Source organism: Chenopodium quinoa, unplaced genomic scaffold, assembly GCF_001683475.1.
Source record: "Chenopodium quinoa cultivar QQ74 unplaced genomic scaffold, ASM168347v1, whole genome shotgun sequence".
NCBI classification, from domain to species: domain Eukaryota; kingdom Viridiplantae; phylum Streptophyta; class Magnoliopsida; order Caryophyllales; family Amaranthaceae; genus Chenopodium; species Chenopodium quinoa.
Genome location: NW_018743850.1, coordinates 2,442,976 through 2,461,451, shown reverse-complemented (window position 1 = coordinate 2,461,451; position 18,476 = coordinate 2,442,976). Strand labels below are relative to the sequence as shown.

The 18,476-nt window shown below is 32.8% G+C and overlaps 3 protein-coding genes across 4 annotated transcripts; 2 read left to right on the top strand and 1 right to left on the bottom strand.

Annotated features, from left to right (window-relative positions):
• Positions 1–22: 22 nt before the first annotated feature.
• On the top strand, positions 23–1,253 carry LOC110686277. Its single transcript, XM_021862891.1, has 2 exons — positions 23–731; positions 1,021–1,253. Exons 1-2 carry the CDS (start codon positions 23–25, stop codon positions 1,251–1,253), a joined length of 942 nt encoding a protein of 313 aa, XP_021718583.1.
• A 2,975-nt stretch (positions 1,254–4,228) lies between these two features.
• LOC110685930 (NAD(P)H-quinone oxidoreductase subunit M, chloroplastic-like) lies at positions 4,229–8,649 on the top strand. The gene is made up of 3 exons (XM_021862487.1): positions 4,229–5,081; positions 5,627–5,836; positions 8,386–8,649. Exons 1-2 carry the CDS (start codon positions 4,629–4,631, stop codon positions 5,801–5,803), a joined length of 630 nt encoding a protein of 209 aa, XP_021718179.1. The 5' UTR covers positions 4,229–4,628; the 3' UTR covers positions 5,804–5,836; positions 8,386–8,649.
• LOC110685929 lies at positions 5,818–12,105 on the bottom strand. Of its 2 annotated transcripts, XR_002504122.1 has the most exons (7): positions 11,699–12,105; positions 11,530–11,578; positions 9,659–10,957; positions 9,332–9,554; positions 7,196–7,278; positions 6,215–6,341; positions 6,041–6,119 (listed from the first exon to the last, which is right to left on the bottom strand). XR_002504122.1 is itself a non-coding variant. In XM_021862486.1 (6 exons), the coding sequence occupies exons 3-6, from the start codon at positions 10,778–10,780 to the stop codon at positions 6,039–6,041; spliced, it is 1,509 nt and encodes a 502-aa protein (XP_021718178.1). In that variant the 5' UTR covers positions 10,781–10,957; positions 11,530–11,578; positions 11,699–12,103; the 3' UTR covers positions 5,818–6,038. The 2 variants fall into 2 exon arrangements, 1 of the variants encoding a protein (XP_021718178.1); XM_021862486.1 differs by lacking the exon at positions 6,215–6,341 and having other exon boundaries at positions 5,818–6,119; positions 11,699–12,103.
• Positions 12,106–18,476: the final 6,371 nt, after the last annotated feature.

Sequence of the window (18,476 nt, the reverse complement as noted above, 5' to 3'; positions counted from 1 at the left end):
GTTCAAGGTCAAAGGCATGTTCATGGCAGCCATAGGGAAGCCAATCTTTGACAACCAAGGAGGAGTCATACATGATGGGAAATATGGAATTTTCCCTTTTGTTTATGAAACCACAGCAAAGAAAAAAAGCAAAAACAAAGAAGCAGGGGCAGTGGAAGTGAAGGCTACACAGAATGTTAACAAGGAGGCCATAAGGGAAATGTTTTTAACTAAAGTAATTCCAGCCATTAAAAGTAAATGGCCAGGCCATGTATCTAAGGATATATGGATTCAGTGGGATAATGCCAGACCATACCAAATTCCTAGGGATGAAGAATTTCATGAAGCATGTCACTCAAATGGTTTCAACATACAGTTCATTTATCAACCAGCTCAATCCCCAGATTCAAATGTATTAGATGTAGGGTTGTTTAATGTGATACAATCAATACAATACCAATCATTTCCTAGAAATCTAAAGGAACTCATAGAGAAGGTAACAGAGTCTTATGAGTTGTTCAACCCAGTGTTGAACAAACGTTGTTGGATAATTTTACAATGCTGTATGGAAGAGATACTGAAGGACCAAGGGGGGAATAACTTCAGCCCACCACACAAAGGGAAGAAAAGACTAGAAAGACTGGGCATGCTACCTGAAGTGCTACAAGTGGACAGGGGTTTGGTTCAACAAACTGTTGAATACCTCAACACCATTATCATTCCAACAGGTGAAGTGAATCAGGAAGATGAAGGCATGTAGGTGGATGCAGACTAAATAGAAGTGAATCAAAGTAGCAAGGACCAAGTCAGACTGCCACACATAACCATTGAATGCAAGGTAGTTTATTTTGATTTTTGTATGGGACTCTATGGTTAGGTGTATTTTGTCATCAAAACCATGTTTATTGTGAATGTAAGGCAGTCAAGACTACTATCCTTGAGAGATGTAAAAGCTTTTGATAAATTTTATAACTTCATTTGTGTCTTGTTTAAATCATTTCTATGTAGTGGTAAGTAAATGACATGAACTATGATGCACAGACAAACAACTGAGTCCATCAGAGGGTTATGATATTTCACAGAAATTGCATAAATGGTTACCTCAACAACAACTTACAATGGAAGTTGTTGGAGCAAGACCAACTTATGAATTTTATGCATCAAATGAGTCCCTTCATCATTTGGATCTCTCAACCACACAAACAATAGTTTGGGACTCCTACTACATTTGGGCACAGACAGCTCACAGGGGGACTCAAAGAGGGAGATACTGAAGTGCATAAATGAAACAACACCTCCAACAGAAGAAGCATCACCCACATAGCAACAACACCATGCCCATCATAACACAAACCAGTGTACACACCAACCAGGGGACACACAATTTGACAGAACTATTAAATTATACTCATTGGCAAGATCAGCAGCATTACCCATAAATCAACAACACCAACACACACACAGCAGAAATCAGGTAAAACAACATGTACCCAACAACATGCAACAACCATATGATTGAAGTTCCCAATTTCAAAATAAAAAAGCATGAAACAAGTCATCCAGCGCAGGAGTAACAACAATAAATTAGCAACAGCATACAACAATAACTACTAATAATTCCCATACAACAATAATCAACCAACACATGCTTGTAATCATACCCACAACACAAATCACAGACTGAAATTAAGTATGATGAACACATAAAAACATAGATTGAAGGGTTAGAACATTGTTACGCTGATGAATTAGGAACAGGCTTAGGTCGAAGGGTTGCTAACCCCACCAATATCAACAGCACCATCGTCAGGGGACTCAACACGCTCCCTTTTTCGGCCAGACAAGATCTGGGTAGATCTACCCACAACAACCACCACTGATGTGGTTTTCTCCGGCGACAGGGCTGCAGAAGGGGTTTCAGAACCATCGCCCTTCACAACATCAAGATCAGGCGCCTCTTTGCTCGAAACCTCACCCTTTTTGCCCAGATCTGAAGCATTAGACCCAACACGTTCATCATCAGACTCGTATGGGGTAAGCTTTGAACCCCCACCATACGTACGCTTCATATCCAGGTACGTAGCCATACGCGTACCAATTAGCCTCATCTTCCCAGTTCGTCGCTGACATTTGTAGGTCGCAACAACACCAAGATCTTGTTTTTTCTCGTTTGGGGAACTCATGATTTCAGGGTTTTGACAGAAAGATGTAGAAGAGCACACAGATCTGGGAATTCTAGGGTTTCTACCAAGAGAGAGAAAGAGGGAGTCAGGATAAGAGAGAGAATGAGGTTCGCATGAATGAAACGACACCAGATGCAAAGTGAAGGCTTCCAGAACATTTTCCAGAAGTTAAAGGGCGTCATTAATGGAGGTTGTTGAAGGTTCATTGAAGAGGGTGGTTGAGGAGATGAAGTGAATGTGATGGGAAATGAGGTGAGTGAGGGGTTTTTGGTGGGAATCATTAGGGTAGATTGATTGTTTATAGGGATAAGTAATAAGATTAGGAAAGTAGGTTAAGTTATAATCAGTTTTTGTAAAGGGCATTTTCGTAATTTCACATGTTAAAATTTTACTTAAAATGGAAAAAAATCAGTTTGTTGCACATAATATGAAGCACCTACTTTTGGTAAATGTTGCAGATAACCGTTTACGGAGGTAGTATAATAAACAACATATACTACGTATATAAGGTAATATTATTAGAATAATGTACTACTACTCCCATACTTCGTATCATTCTACATCGTATTTTTTCATTTGAAAGTTTTTTTGCTCCAACCAGGATTAACACTTTAACTTTTATTATATATTTGTTGATTTATTTATAATAATAACACTACAATTAAATAATTATAAATATAAAAAAAAATAAAAAAAAAAAACCTTGATTATTTTTTGTCACAAAAAATAAGTCACTTAAATTTGTATAAAACACTTGTACAGGTCAAAGTATGTTATAAAATATTGTGCCGGTCAAAACATGCCAACAAAATAGGGACATATGGAGTATATAAGTACATTACACGGGTTATAAATAACATAAAATTTTATTCTTATATAAAATCCTATGTTTTCTTAAAAATTAATGATCAATACGAGTAACTTTTGATATCAATATAACATAAAATTCAAGTTAGTTATTTTTGAAAAGAAATTCAAGTATTTGTTTCAATTAAAAATATTGTTTTTTTTTTTTTTTTGTAAAAAAATATTGTTAAATTAACATATTAATTTATAATTAGGTTAAGTAAAAACCATAAATTGTACGGGACTTTAGTTCTCCGTAGTAATACAATCTCATCATGGTAACGAAATTGTGAGAAGAAAAGAATGTACTTCGGGGGTGAATTATCATTACCATGGGAACGAACTTAATTTCTCATACTGATTTATGTGTTAATTCATTTTCGCTACTAGTTTTCCGAGTAGCAAATTTAATCAAATTGACGATGATGAAGAGAAATCCTTTTTTTTTTTAATTTTTTTATTTTTTATTTTAATACGACTATCTAATACAAGTAGTCATTAGATGTAATAACTCATGCACTTGTTTGAAAGGTATTTCCTTCATGTTTTTTTTTTTTTTTTTTTTTAATCTATAATCTATCTCATCTACAATTCATGTAGTCAAAGCAATAGGCCAATAGAAATGTAAGAACATTATAATGATTATCATTTTATAATAAGAAAATAAAATGTCAATATTTGGAAATCCCGGTTAGAATTGGTTTAATTTGTACTTTCATAATATCAATTTTAATACTACGATCATGTAAAATGCAAATGAAAATATCATTAAAAAATATAAAAAAATTTATATGCACCCGGATGTAAGGTGCACGGTTATTTTTTTCTCATTTAATGATTAAATGTCAATAACCATTCTTTAATCATCAAAATAAGCAAAATAACACCCTTAGTGCAAATACACCTTTCACCCGTAACATCCATTATTGAAAATAAGGGAGTAATTTTTCCATGGAGGTAATTGTGTCACAAAAATAACTATTTATATTGTACAGACATTCAGGTCTTTTCTAAGTGCTTGTTTGATTCAACATGGGAAATAAATTTCCACTTGAAATCATATACCATGGGAGATGATTTCCATTGCTAATTGTATAAAAATTCTAAAAAAGTGTTTGGTTGACATCATGAAAATTAGTATTTCTTAGGAAATAACTTTCTATAAGTTGTAGGAATTTACTCACCTAGGGGGGTTTGGTGAGTTATTTTTCATGCTACGTAGGAATTTACATTTCCCTTGGAAATTTTATTTTCTAGGAAATTTCTAACCAAACACAACATATTTTAGCTATTGCCTAGGAATTTTCATTTCCAAGGAAAATATCTTCCAACCAAACAAGCACTAATTCATTGGAGTATTTTGCTCCACTCATAAATCATAATGCTCTTTATTTACTTAATTAATTATCAACAAAAAAAAAAAAAAAAGCTTTACGGAATGTCATATTGTAATTTGTACCGTTCTCATCTAACCTAAAATTCTCAACCCCTTCCTCCCTCTCCCCAAATGAAAACAACACAACTTACATCTTATCCAAAAAAAAAAAAATAGAGGACTCAAATGCATTGGCCTTAAATAAGCAATGGCTCAGAACAATAACCAGAGCAACTTATTTGACTATGGCAGCTGCTTCATCATACATACCTTCAATAAAACTCCCTACTTTTTCTTCGAACATCCGAAGCAAAAGAGCTTTGTCAAAGAGGCTCAGCTTCCGAATTTCAGCTCAACAGCAAACTGAAGTTCAAGAATCAGAGCAATTGAAGGCAGAAAATGGAAATGAAGAGCAAGAGGGAATGAAGCAACAGCAGAAAACACCGACGCCAATTGAACCTCAAGTGAATGTCAAGAACAGAAACTTGGCAAGAGAATATGGAGGGCAGTGGCTCAGCAGTGTGACCAGGCATGTTAGGATCTATGCTGCATACATTGACCCTGAAACCTGCGCCATGGATCAGACGCAGATGGATAAACTCACCCTTATTCTTGATCCAACTGATGAATTCTTGTGGACTGACGACACCTGCAACAAGGTTTACAACTACTTCCAGGAGCTCGTCGATCATTATGAGGTATTGTCTCTAATGTCTCAGCCGAATGGGTTAATAATAATCATATTACTGTAATCAAATAGTTAGAAAATTCAAGTGCTTCCATAACCAATCCCAACAGCTTTAATTCTGGAATGTAAATTCTAATCACAGCCTGTTCTATTGTACATAGTGAAAAGATACTCTCTAAATTCATTAATATACGACCGGATAATGCCATATTAAAAAGCCATCAAAAAACCATTAGCCAAAGACCCCCTATATATTAATAGTGATGGATAAATTAGTATCCTAACCTCTAAAAAATGTCTCAGATGTAACCCTGTACTGAAATTGAGAAAGAAACTAAGAATTTTTTTACTGAAAAACTCACAGGAAGTGGCTGATGGAGTAAAAAAAAAGGAAAATTTAGGTCCTCTTGGCTAACAGAGGTCTTAATCAGTAATCACTAATCAGTAGAAAACACTATACACATGCAGTTCCAAAAACATTACATACTGTCCAATATTTTTGAGTCAGTACTACTGCTGAATTCTCTGACAGTATAACCTTTGATTGGAAACCAGGGTGCACCTCTGACAGAATACACACTTCGCCTCATTGGATCAGACATAGAGCATTACATCAGAAAGATGCTCTATGACGGTGAGATTAAATACAACATGAATTCAAGAGTATTAAACTTCAGCATGGGGAAACCGCGAATGAAATTCAACAGCAATGAGCTTCCAGATGTACAGTAATATCAAGAATCAGATGATTGAAGCCAGAAACAGGTATGTAATAAGATATAACCGTATTATTGCTACACATTGAAACTTGTTTTGCTACAATACAAAAAGGAAGCTTCAATGAGCCAGATGATTCACTAATATATGGTTCACTGGAGCAAAAATCAGAATTAGACACGAGACTTTTTACAAAATAAACCATGACATGCCGCACAACCACAGTCAAGCGGGATCATTTTATAGTCATTTAGGACGATCTGGGCAAAATTTTCTTAGTCAAGTCATCCTTCCAAGGCTCACAAACTCCAATGGGAATTGAAGGAATTTTCTGGTGCCAAAAATAAAAGCTGATTATCAGAAGACTAGAAAAAAACAATCATTAAAACAATGTGGTTTTGCAACTAAATAGAAAAAGAAACGTACGCATTGCCAAAAAACAACTTCCTCTCAATATTTACATATATTGCCACAAAGGCACAAATATCTTCAAGCTAAAATGCTCCTAGGCAGCATGCTCTTCATTGGAATGAGACCATGCATCTGTAAATGTCTAGCGCAGTTTGCCATAATTTATGAAGATCAGAATTGTAAATTTTCAATCATTTTAGGCTGTTTTCTTGCTTAAACTATCTATTATTAACTTCCAAATTATCATTTTATTTCATTATAGCACACAGATGTGTCTTTCTTCAAGCTACTTCCTTCCCCTGGTTAAGGTAGATAAAACATCATTTGTGGAAGCAGTCACAAGAACATAGATGAAAGCAGATAATACGTTCCAAAAGATTATCCTTTATTTTCAAAAGACAACTAATTGACAAAGAAATTATTTACTTCACAGATGGAGTTATCATTACATTTCAGTAAGATCTTGTCCATTGGCAAGCAAAAAAGTCAAAAGAGGTTATACAAAAACCCAGTGGTTATGGTGTGAACACTGAGATTGGGCCTTAAGTCTGGAGTAAAATAGACTGAATGACTCAGCTTTGACCCCTAATATACACAATTTATCTCTTAAAAAATTGAGGACCAGAAATTTCACACAGGAAGAATAGGATGATGATCTAAAATCATCAACAAAGAGAGATTTTCCATCTCCAATTATGTCTACTAATCTACAACCAATATGGCTCTACAGTTTTGTTTTAGAATCAAGGCCATACTATGTGCGAACTAAAAGTACGCATCCAAACTGACAAAAAAAAAAAACAAAAAAAAAACAAAAAAAAAAAACCTACTAACATATGAAGAAGCCAAGTTATGTTGGTGGGCTTTATAGTTTTATATCCCAGGAACAGCATGGGCTAAATAAATTTAATCTCATACTAGTTTATGTTAGTGACATAATACAAGAAAGAGGAAGAGAAGATAACCAAAACAAACACAAGATGAATGAGTTGTTACCTGCAAATAAAACCTACACATTCGTAGGAGATTCAAGACCTTGGGGCGATTGGGTTGCACCTTTTCTATTTCAAGTTGCAGATCTGACATCAAGATAAGCAAATGGATGATGCAATGACAGACAAAACAGACAATAATATAAGCAAAAAAAACATATGTAGTTTGACCAAAAAAAAAAAAAAAAAAAAAAAAGAGGAGAGAGAGTGAGTGAGAGAGAGATGAGCACATAATTGGAAAGGTTAAAAAAGCATTGAAGTTTATAACACCTCAGTTTTATATATACTTAATCGGTTTGTTTTTTGTTGACATGTTTTGACTTTGGCACTATTCACACTCTCCTTTGACCGTGTTTTGTGATTCATACAAAATAAGACATATAGTCATGTGTGGTCTTATTAATTTTGTCTCGATTTATAATTTCAAAATATCAGCTTTTTATAATTTTTGCTTAGCGATAATTATAAATATTAATGGTTACATTTTTGCACTGCAAAGCATGTCAACTAAAAACAATCAGAGGAATTATACATATATTATTGTTGTAATTACGTAAATTAAGAAAGCTTGATATAAGGTGAGTTGGTGTAAGAGCAAGTTAAATAAAGCAGGAACGATGGAGCAAAAGGGTGGGTGGGTTTCGGAACAGGGAAAGAGAGAATGGAAAGGAAAAAATATAATGGGGTAGCATAGTAGGGGGGGTTTGCCAAAATAAAATAAAGTACGAGTAGAACAAAGGAGACGCGGGTGGAAGAGGGGGGGGGGTGGAGGGCTAAATGGAAAGTGCGTTGAACGTAAAATGACAAAGGTAGTAAACTGTTCTAATAGCTTAAAATATCTACTCAAACTATGGGAACCAGCTCAGCCACAAAAGCAACATGATAACCAAGCATAAATAAGTCTATTTTCCTTTATTGTATATTCAGGTTTGGAGTTTAGATATATTCATATACTCCTTCAGGTGAACTCAAGACCTAAGGTAGATATAAAAAAACCCCAGCGATACAAAACTATCATCCTTCAAAAATTATGCCAATTGTAAACATCGCATAGAAATGAGTTTGTTGACTTTGTACTAATGTGGTATGGCAATGGAAAAGATTTTTAAAAAGCTTTTGTCATGGATCCTAATTTTGTCAAGTATAGATTATATTTCTAAGATGATTTAACACACCAGTTTGACTGTTTTGCAGATAGGATGTTGAATGTGCACCAGAAGTCAAGAGACTTCAGAAATTCAGTTCATTTGAACCCTTATGCTTATTGTTAATAAAGTAGGAAACTTAGAAGCAACAAAAGAAACAGCTTATGTTTTTGTACTTAATTACTTATTGATACAAGCCATATATATATAGTCATGGTCCTCATGGATTAAAAGGTTATTCCACAAATTACACTATTCATGGTGATATTATTGTTTCATCGGTAAAGCCAAGTAAAATTGCTTTTTTTGTGTGTGTGTGTGTCTTCAAAACAGAATGGTGAATTTATCCACCTAATATTCTACAAATATAAATTATTGTCGAGGTAGCAAAAGGAAGAACACATAGCACTCTTACACTCAAAATGACATCAAATACCATAATATAGTATGGAAACATTTTTAAGTTGAGATCAACAGATATATGAATTGTTTATCTAAAAGTAAATGTGAACTCGACTTTTACTAAAACAATTACTCTTTTGCACCACAGAAATGGAAGGACATGCAAGTGACAGCATTAATATCATCACAATAAAGGCAATTCAAATAAGAAAGAGAAAAAAGCATGGTATTTTCTTATGAGTAAGAGCCACATATGCCAGTGCTGTCTTGGAAAGTTAATTACCAATTTATTCGTCTGCTTTATCACTTTAAGTGTCTCATACTTCATTCTTATTGACAGAGTTACCGGCAGGTCAATATTTCAAATACGGAAAATTGTGCTATTAAGTGAAACAAATAAATGTACATCATTTATAACAGCTAGACAAATCATTCAGAATTTTTTTTCCACATAAGTGATCTCATGTTATAACTCATTGGACCAAGTAGTTTAAAATTTTAATTAAGTAGTTTCCCCGCTTTCTTAAGCTGCAGTGATGAAAGAGAAGACAGAAAAGAAGCACTCTAATCAACCAAACCAAGAACAAACTAACCAGGAAATTTTTCAAGCAAAGATTTGCCCATATGTCCCGGCCTGTAAGATCCACCGCTACGGGAGTCCCTATAAATTGACACAGGCTTTTTAGCATCCAATTCCGCCCAAAGCTCGTCATACTCCTTTCTCTCATAGGGTTTTCTTAGGTAACCATGTAACTCTTTCTTCCAGTAACAGGAAGAATTTTCTCGTTGTATCTTCCCCTTTTTGCACATCTCGTTCTATGAGAAAGCATCAGGATAATAGACAAGTTATTGTGAATGTCATAGGTGGGGAAAAAATGCACTATTTAGATGAAATGGAATACTGCTAAAAGAAAACTTACAGACGTGCTCAGTGTATTAAGGCTATCTGTTGGAGTTGATTTCTTTTGTGATGTAATTTTTGCTCTAGAAGGTGGAGTTTGTGGTCCTGGAATTGGCGCTGTAGGTTTAAGAGTTGATGATGGTGGTCTTGTATCTCTCTTAATTCTAACACCAGTTCTCTGCTGATCATTGGGTTCATAAAAGATTCGCTGTTGGTTTCCATATTCATAGATCACAGAGTCTTCAGTGATGTGGAGACTATTCAAGAACTTTTCATAAGTTTCATCAACTATTATAGACATCTTCCCAGATCTAGAATATTTTGGACCTAATATCTGATCACTATCCACGTCTAAGTTCCAATTCTCCCTAACACAATCGACCTTGCTAGAATGTGGAGTTTTCCTCTTGATTCCATAAGGACGGACATTCTCAGAATCAGAATTGTTCTGATCACTATCCATGTCTAAACTACTATTCTCCTCAAGATGACCAACCCAGCGAGAATGTGGAGTTTTCCTCTTGATCCCATCATGATAATCATTCCTGGAATCAGAACTCTTCTGATCACGATCAACGTATAAGCTCCTATTCTCCCTAGCACAATCACCCCTGCGAGATATAGGAGTTTTCCTCTTGAATCCATCAGAATAGACATTCCCAGCTTGGGAATTTTTCCGACCAGATTTTGGATTTTCAGCCGCATCTGAATTATCCTCTACACCGGAATTTTTCCGAGTTGATTTTAAACCGACATCCCGATGTAAGGTCCTTTTCTCATGAATAACAGTACCACTACGAGGTTGTGGACTTTTCCTTTTCATCAGAGTAGGCGACTCCTTCTCATCTTCATAATAGATCGGGAACAATACACCGTTTTCTATCGACACATCACAGATATACGCGTTTCCGTATTCCTTCAAGTTTCCCAAGAATTCCATATATGTTGGATCAACATCGTCATCCTCCACAAATTTCGCTTCCCAAAACTGGTGTAAACTTTCCAAAAATGAAATGTAATCTTCATCAGCTTTATTATCTTGAGCAGTAACAAAGGATTCACCCCTCTGTCTTTTTTTATTATATGAGTTTGTTTCCATGTCTAATAAAAGATCTGATCCTTCAAATATAGCCATATCCATGGCTAAATCCTGCCTCTTTTCTCCTCCCTTTTCTTGTCTAATCCTGCCTCTTTTCTCCTACCCTTTCTTGTCTAAATCCTTCCTCTTTTCTCCTCCCTTTTCTTGTCACCCTCCCATTACAAACCAAAGGATTACAAAGCTATATAATCCTCGAAAACCAACAATGTTCCAGTTTCCCTGTAATGACCAATCGACCATGATTAACAAGCATATACTTCATAATACACAAACAATAAAAATATAGATAGAACACAAGATAAAAATCAAAAGAAAACAGAAGAAACCAAAGCAAACAATAAACGTCTGGGTCATTCTGATACTGGCTCTAGGACAGAGTTACATAATCCTCAAAAATAACAGTTATTCAGTTTCCCTCCCAATGACCAATTGACCACAATTCACAAGCATATATATCCACAAACACAAACAAAACATAAAACACATCAACAAATCCAAAACAAAACCGAACGAAGCGGGATAAAAACCGGAACCAAAGGGAACCTAAACTGAAATAAGCTGTATAATCCTCAAAAACAAACCAATATTGATTTAAAAATCCCGGGAATTGAACACAATTCACGGGCATACATATACACAGAAACACAGACCATAAAACTCATAATCAAAACAAACCCTAAAATTCCGGGGCGCAAAAAAAGACAGGTAGGGTCATTCAATTACTTGCAATATGCAAAATTTAATACAAATTCACACAATTCAACATGAAGAAAATCTATGCAAGATTATACCTTTATAATACCCAATTGAATGAAATTCAACAACGTACACAGCCAATTCCTGTAATTAAGAAGAAAGTACATAAATTTCAATAATCACACATAATCTTTTATAAAAAAAAAAGGCAAATTAATTTCAATTACTTACAAATTAGCTAATATAATTATATAATGAGCTAACCTTGAAATTGAGGAAGACCGAATAACGGCGGCGTTTCCGGCGGTAGGAGTGGTGTCATCGGAGAGATACTCCGGGAGCCGGGAGAAGCCGTAACAACAGTGAGGAAAGTAAGTGAAGAGTACTCCGTATTAATTTTGTCCAATTGCAATAAACAACGAAGTACAAGTGTACAACAGGAAATTGTTGTTTTTGTAAGTACTCGGCACTACTTTCGCCGTGTTTAAATAAACAAAATTGATATTAACACGCCTTTACGGGAGAAGAACACAGATTTATGCATTCTTTTAATGGGTAAGTCAAGATTACTTCTCTGAAATATACCTCCATCCTATAATAAAGTTCTCTTTTATCATGGGGACAAATTTTTAGATTTGTTGTTCAAACCTGCCTCTAAAACAACAATTTCAAACACCAATCTAACAAATCGTTATTAGAGCATCCTTATTTATGAACCCAAAAAAAAAGGTCAAGTTACTATGGACAGTTTTCAAATAGCCACAATAAAATTGTGGCCATTGTATTAAATCAAATCACAACCGTTCATTTTTATTGACTAATGTGAACCGGTGATATATTTTAAAAAAAATTGACCAAAAAAAGAATTAAAAAAAAATACCACGTTCAATCTAATATATATATATATATGGCCATTTTTTTCCGAGTTTTTTATTCGAGCGCCATGTAAGATTTTGCGCTACATAGGATTAAAATACGCTATGTAGGATGGCAATTTATAGTCTGCCACGTAAGATAATGATTATTAAAAAAATAACATAATAAAACTTTGATTATTATTTATAAAGTATGTCACGTAGGATTATGTTTATCAAATAAGAATGAAACTTCTTCACTAAAAAATCCAATTAAATCTAAAAATGAATTAAGATATTTATTAAAAACTCACATAAGCAGCAATATGATAAGGATGCATCAACTTAGGAGCTGCACCAAGTTTATACCAGCCATACATATTGCGGATTTTTCCCCAAAGTGAGTCTAGATAAACAAAATTGATATTAACACGCTTTTAGGTGGCAAGAACACAGATTTATGCGTTCTTTTAATGGGTAAGTCAAGATTATTTCCCTGAAATATACCTCCATCCTATAATAAAGTTCTCTTTTCTCATGGAACAAATTTTTAGATTTGTTGTTCAAACCTACGTCTAAAACAATAATTTCAAACACCAATTTAACAAATCGTTCTTAGAGCATCCTTAATCATGAACCATAAAAAAAAATGGTCAAGTTACTGTGGACCGTTTTCAAATAGCCAAAATAAAATTGTGGTCATTGTATTAAATCAAATCACAACCGTCATTTTTATTGACTAACGTGAACTGGTGATATATTTTAAAAAAATTTGACCAAAAAAAGATTAAAAAAAAAAATACCACGTTCAATCTAATATATATATATATATATATATATATATATAAAGGGGCGCTTTTTCCCGAGTTTTTATTAGAGTGCCATGTAAGACTTTGCGCTACATAGGATTAAAATGCGCTATGTAGGATGGCAATTTATAGTGTGCCACGTAAGATAATTATTATTAAAAAAAATAACATAATAAAACTTTGATTATTATTTATAAAGTATGTCACGTTGGATTATGTTTATCAAATAAGAATAAAACTTCTTTACTAAAGAATCAAATTAAATCTAAAAATGGATTAAGATATTTATTAAAAACTCATGTAAGGCAGCAATATGATAAGGATGCATTAACTTAGGAGTTGCACCAAGTTCATACCAGCCATACGTATTGCATAGCCTTTGACGATTGTTTATGATAACGCACGTTGTTGCGTGGATAAATTTTTGGACTTTTAGGAATTTTTAAAAATTACAATTTAAAAAATATAAAAATTTAAGTTGGGAAAAAGATATGAATTGATTTAATTATCTTATGATTTGATATTATTATAAATATGCATTAATTTAATTCACGCACCACCAAAGAATCACACAATACTTCATACAAGTACAAAACAATTAGGGATTTCATATTGTGGTTTACAAATATGTCTGTCTAATTCCTTAAACTCAATTTTTTTTTCCTCAAATTGTAGTTGCGGGTAATATTATTTTTAACTATTTTCTTTTCATTGCATTGTTTTCTTAGGTCTATTTTGTCATGCTTTTTCATGTTTTGAATTTTCGAAAACATAATAGTTTGATTAGTTTGGACATGTTTTTAATTGACAAATAGATATGCCTTCAACTTTTTTTTTTTTTTAATTTAATCATACTTATCGTTTTAAATTCATTGAATAATATATCACTTATCGTTTTTTTTTTCAAATTCATTGGGTAACTTACAATATTATTTTTCATGTGCAGGGTGATTATGTCCATGCTTCAATCAAAGGAAAATTTGTCGAACAATTTCGTTCAAAACTAATTGAAGGCAAAGTTTACACGATTCGATATTTTTCCGTTATACCTAACAAGAATGAATATCGTGTTGTGAGCAATAACATAATAATGATACAATTTTTTCAAAATACAACTGTCAAGGGCGTTGCAGATAATAATAAAATTTCATTGCATAGATTTGATTTTGTTCAATTGCAACATTTAGATCAGTTCCGTAGTACTGCAATACTCCCTGGTATATATTTTACATATTTTCAATTTTTATTATTTTAAAAATTCTATAGTGTTATCGTTCGTTTTACTAATCATTTTTTTTTTTTTTTTGTATATCACTTTGTCTTACAAGATGTGATTGGTATGGTTGTAAACGAAGTTGGAGATTCAATTGAAATAGAAGACCCCAAATGGTAATTATTATTTTAATATATTTGTATATTATTTTAAAATAATTTATATTTTATTAATTTTAGATTTATTATTTTAAAATAATTTATTTTTGATTACTTTTAGATATATTAGTAAATTATTTGTATTTGGATATCATGGTTAAGGGACAACGAATCCGATTAAAGATTTGGGATAATGTATTTCCTGATTATTCAAGACAAAAAGACCTACTTGCTGATTCTACTAAGCCTTTTGGTATAATTGTTACTTCAACAATGGTCAAATATTTTAATGGTAAGTATCATATATTAGTCATTATAATAACTTTTTTTTTAATATTTACAACTAATAACCTAATTTACCATTGTCATGTTCATTTATTATATTTACTATTTTGTTTACAAGAAAAATTAATCTAAATACTTCTGCATCAACCAAAATTTATATTGATCTTCAAATTTCTGAGGTTAATGAATTGAAATCTATATGGAGGTATTTTGTTTCAATAATTTTAATTTTTATGCTATTCTTTCTACATAGATACATCTATATGATCATTATAATGCAGTGAGAAGTTAGATAATGCTACCATTGGAAAACTTGAGATTCAGCATATCAACGTTAGATCAGAAGAAATCAACTCTAAAAAAGTTGATATTTTAACGCTAGCTTATGAATCATGTATAAAAAACTTTAGAAAAGGTATTTTAATACATCACTTTGTTATGTTTAATACGAAGTATATGATAAATCTTAAATTCAAACCTAATTTTACTTTTACAATTAATAAAATATAAATTATTTTAAAATATTAATTTTATTTAATTCTTTTAGAATTAAATACTTCAAATGCCACGTAAGCAAAATTAACGAATGAGATTTTAAATTTTAAATTAATTAAATATAAAATACTATCTTTTGAGATTAGGAGTTTTATCTAAAGATATAACGAATGAGAGAATATTCACAATTTATTTTAAAATAAAAATATTAAATAATATACTACGTACATACAACGAATAAAATAACAAAATTTAACATATAATACAAAACAATATTTGCTTTATAAAAACAAAAACATGCATCGCGCGGGCTTCACCTAGTTCTTATTAGTTTGACAGTTTCTGTTTCTTCTTTATTTACTCAACATTTTCCCCCTTTACTTCTCTTCAATCTTTGTTCACGATCCATGTATATTGATTATAATAATTGGCTCTCCAACCACTATTGTCGTTCACTGTATTTTTTTTCTTAAATCCACCCTTTGCTTTACTCCATTATGTCTTTAGCTTTTTATGACTTTATTTCAGAAAAATTGATTTCAAAGAATAATAATTAATTAGATATTGGCATTTGTCAAGTTCTAAATTTTCAAGTTTAATCTTGGGATGGGATAACGAAATCGCCACAATGCTATTGCGGATCCATTATTTCTATTTGTTTTTTGCGCATAGTGATACGACATTAGATTAGAAATCCATATAGAGTTGCTTGAATTTTTTGCAATATGCATCCATTTCAAAACAAAGGAAACAAAGAAGAACGATTGAAGAGAAACTAATAAGAATGTGATAACATTTTAATATTTTTTTGTTCAATTTTTTTTTAAAAAAATAAATACAAAATAAACCATATTAACGGTTTACGTTAGTTAATAGAGGAAGTAGCCAAAAGATCATGTGTTTTCTTGTACTCATGTAAAGCGAGCGGGAAATATGGTAGCCCATTGTGTTGTTAGGTGGGATACGAGTATTTCTAAAGAGTGTGAATTGATTTACATTGATATATTTTGCTCGTTTTGCCTGAAAAAAAAAAAAAAGAAATGAACGGCTATGCTTTAATTTAATATAATGGCCACAATTTTATTGTGGCCACTCAAAAGTCATCCTGTTACTATTAAAAAAAATACTTTCTCTCTTATACACATCAACCAAACAAATAATTTTCCAACTTCCTCCTCTTAACAATGAACCAAAAAAAAATTGTTCATATTACTATTCACCTACCCCACCTCAACTTATTTTTTATGAGTATTAAAAATTAAAATACATACATAATTTACAATCTAATAATCTAATGTGAATTTTTGGACCACAATGCAAGAAATCAGCAAAGTGAATTTTTGTCAGACAAACAAATTTCATAAACGGTTTAATTTGGAAAACCAAACCATTCACAATTGTTCATGGAACTGTTCATCATTCCCTCATTTTTTAAACACTATTTTATTTAAATAGTAACACAAATAATTTTAATTGTTCATTGTTAAGGATGCTCTTATAATATAGAGTTCATGTTTTCTTACAATACAGAGTTCATGTTGTAATAAGTTTTGATAAATATATCATTGCAAAAATTAACTAGTTTTAGATTATTTTTTTTTTGGCAATTAAAAAGAGATTTTATTAATTACCAAGAGAACCAAGACCAAAACTCCTAAGCAAACTGGGACAGACCCCCAATAAGCACCAACAAATAAACCCAGCATCTGGAACAAGTTCCAGAATACTGCCCACAATAAAGACTATACAAAAAACCTATCAAGAGAAAGCAGGCTAAAACCAAGATTAACTATAATGCAATCCTATCAAAAGCAACCTGTGATCAGGAGAACATCTACTGGCAACCCTGAAGCAAATGTCTCTAAAGATAGTAGCAATATTTCTACCATTCTAGTTGAAAACCAGCTCATTTCTTTGAATCCAAATAGCATAAATGCACTCTAAAAAGAACATCAGATATACTTTGTGCTTAGAAGTGCATCTCTTGCTGTATCTTATAGCCCACATTAGTTCACATGAAAAGCTAGTAGGCTTTCTGTGCATCTGCAAGAGCTGAAGAACCTTGTCCCAAATCTGACCAGAAAAATGACATTAATTAGAAGAACAGATGTTCAACAAACTCAATATCATGTCTGCATATAGTACAAGTGGCATCGATCTGACACAACCTTCCAGTCATATAAACGATCTAAAATAGGAAGTCTTCTCCAAATAGCAAGCTAAGAAGTAAACAAACTCTTAGGGTAGCATTATTGTTGCAAATAACCCGTCTCCAAGGGATCTTAAGGAAGGAACCACAGAGCTTCTGATAAACAATTTTGATAAAGTAAAATCCTCCCTTAAGGGTAGCATCCCATCCACCAATACTTCCAATTAAAGAATAGCAAGCAAAGATTTTCTTGAGGGGCCAAGAAATGTTAGCAGGACAATGAAAATCAACAAGATTCCTGCCTTTAATATAGTAGCTATCCACCCATCTAACCCAGAGCTTATCTTTTTTACAAGTATTGGCCCAGAGAAGCTTACCAACTGCAGCTTTATTCCAAGATTCCATATCTTTGATATTCCAACCCCCTGCAGCCCTAGGCAAACACATATTCTGCCAAGAAACCCAAGCTTTCTTGGACATAACAACATTTCCTGTCCAGAGAAAGGATCTTCAAATTATCTGAATTTCTCTAATCACCTTTTTAGGAAGAATGAAAATCTGACACCAGAAAGATTGAAAACTCATAAGAATTACCTTTACTAGATATAATCTACCAGCATAAGAAAGGTACTTGGCTGTCCAACTCTTAGCTCGAGAAACAATTTTATCAACCAATGGTTTACAGTCAACATAAGAGAGTTTCTTGATGGCCAAAGGAACTCCCAGATATCTAAAGGGAAATGCACCAAGAGGAATTTGCAAAGCATTAATAATACTTTGCTGATCATCATTAGGAATCCCCCCAAAATAGATATTACTTTTGTCCAAATTTGCCTCTAAACCAGATGCTCTAGAGAAATTAAGGAAGGAATTAAAGAGCATAGAAACAGAAGTGAGATCAGCTCTAGAGAACATTAATAAATCATCAGCAAACATCACATGTGTAATACTCAATCTCTCACATCTGGGATGAAAATTATAATTTGAATCTTTGCACAACATCATCATGTTCCTAGACAAGTATTCCATACCAATGACAAATAGGAAAGGAAAGATGGGATCACCTTGCCTTCGGCCTT

Excerpts from the sequence above, each read along its gene's own strand:
- LOC110686277 (XM_021862891.1), top strand. The coding sequence starts at position 23 with ATGGCAGCCATAGGGAAGCCAATCTTTGACAACCAAGGAGGAGTCATA. Across the intron at positions 732-1,020 it reads AGTGAATCAGGAAGATGAAG|ACAAACAACTGAGTCCATCA; the intron begins GCATGTAGGTGG and ends TATGATGCACAG.
- LOC110685930 (XM_021862487.1), top strand. The coding sequence starts at position 4,629 with ATGGCAGCTGCTTCATCATACATACCTTCAATAAAACTCCCTACTTTT. Across the intron at positions 5,082-5,626 it reads AGCTCGTCGATCATTATGAG|GGTGCACCTCTGACAGAATA; the intron begins GTATTGTCTCTA and ends ATTGGAAACCAG.
- LOC110685929 (XM_021862486.1), bottom strand. The coding sequence starts at position 10,780 with ATGGATATGGCTATATTTGAAGGATCAGATCTTTTATTAGACATGGAA. Across the intron at positions 9,555-9,658 it reads TTAATACACTGAGCACGTCT|AACGAGATGTGCAAAAAGGG; the intron begins GTAAGTTTTCTT and ends GCTTTCTCATAG. Across the intron at positions 6,120-7,195 it reads TGTGTAGGTTTTATTTGCAG|AAAATTCCTTCAATTCCCAT; the intron begins GTAACAACTCAT and ends TTTTGGCACCAG.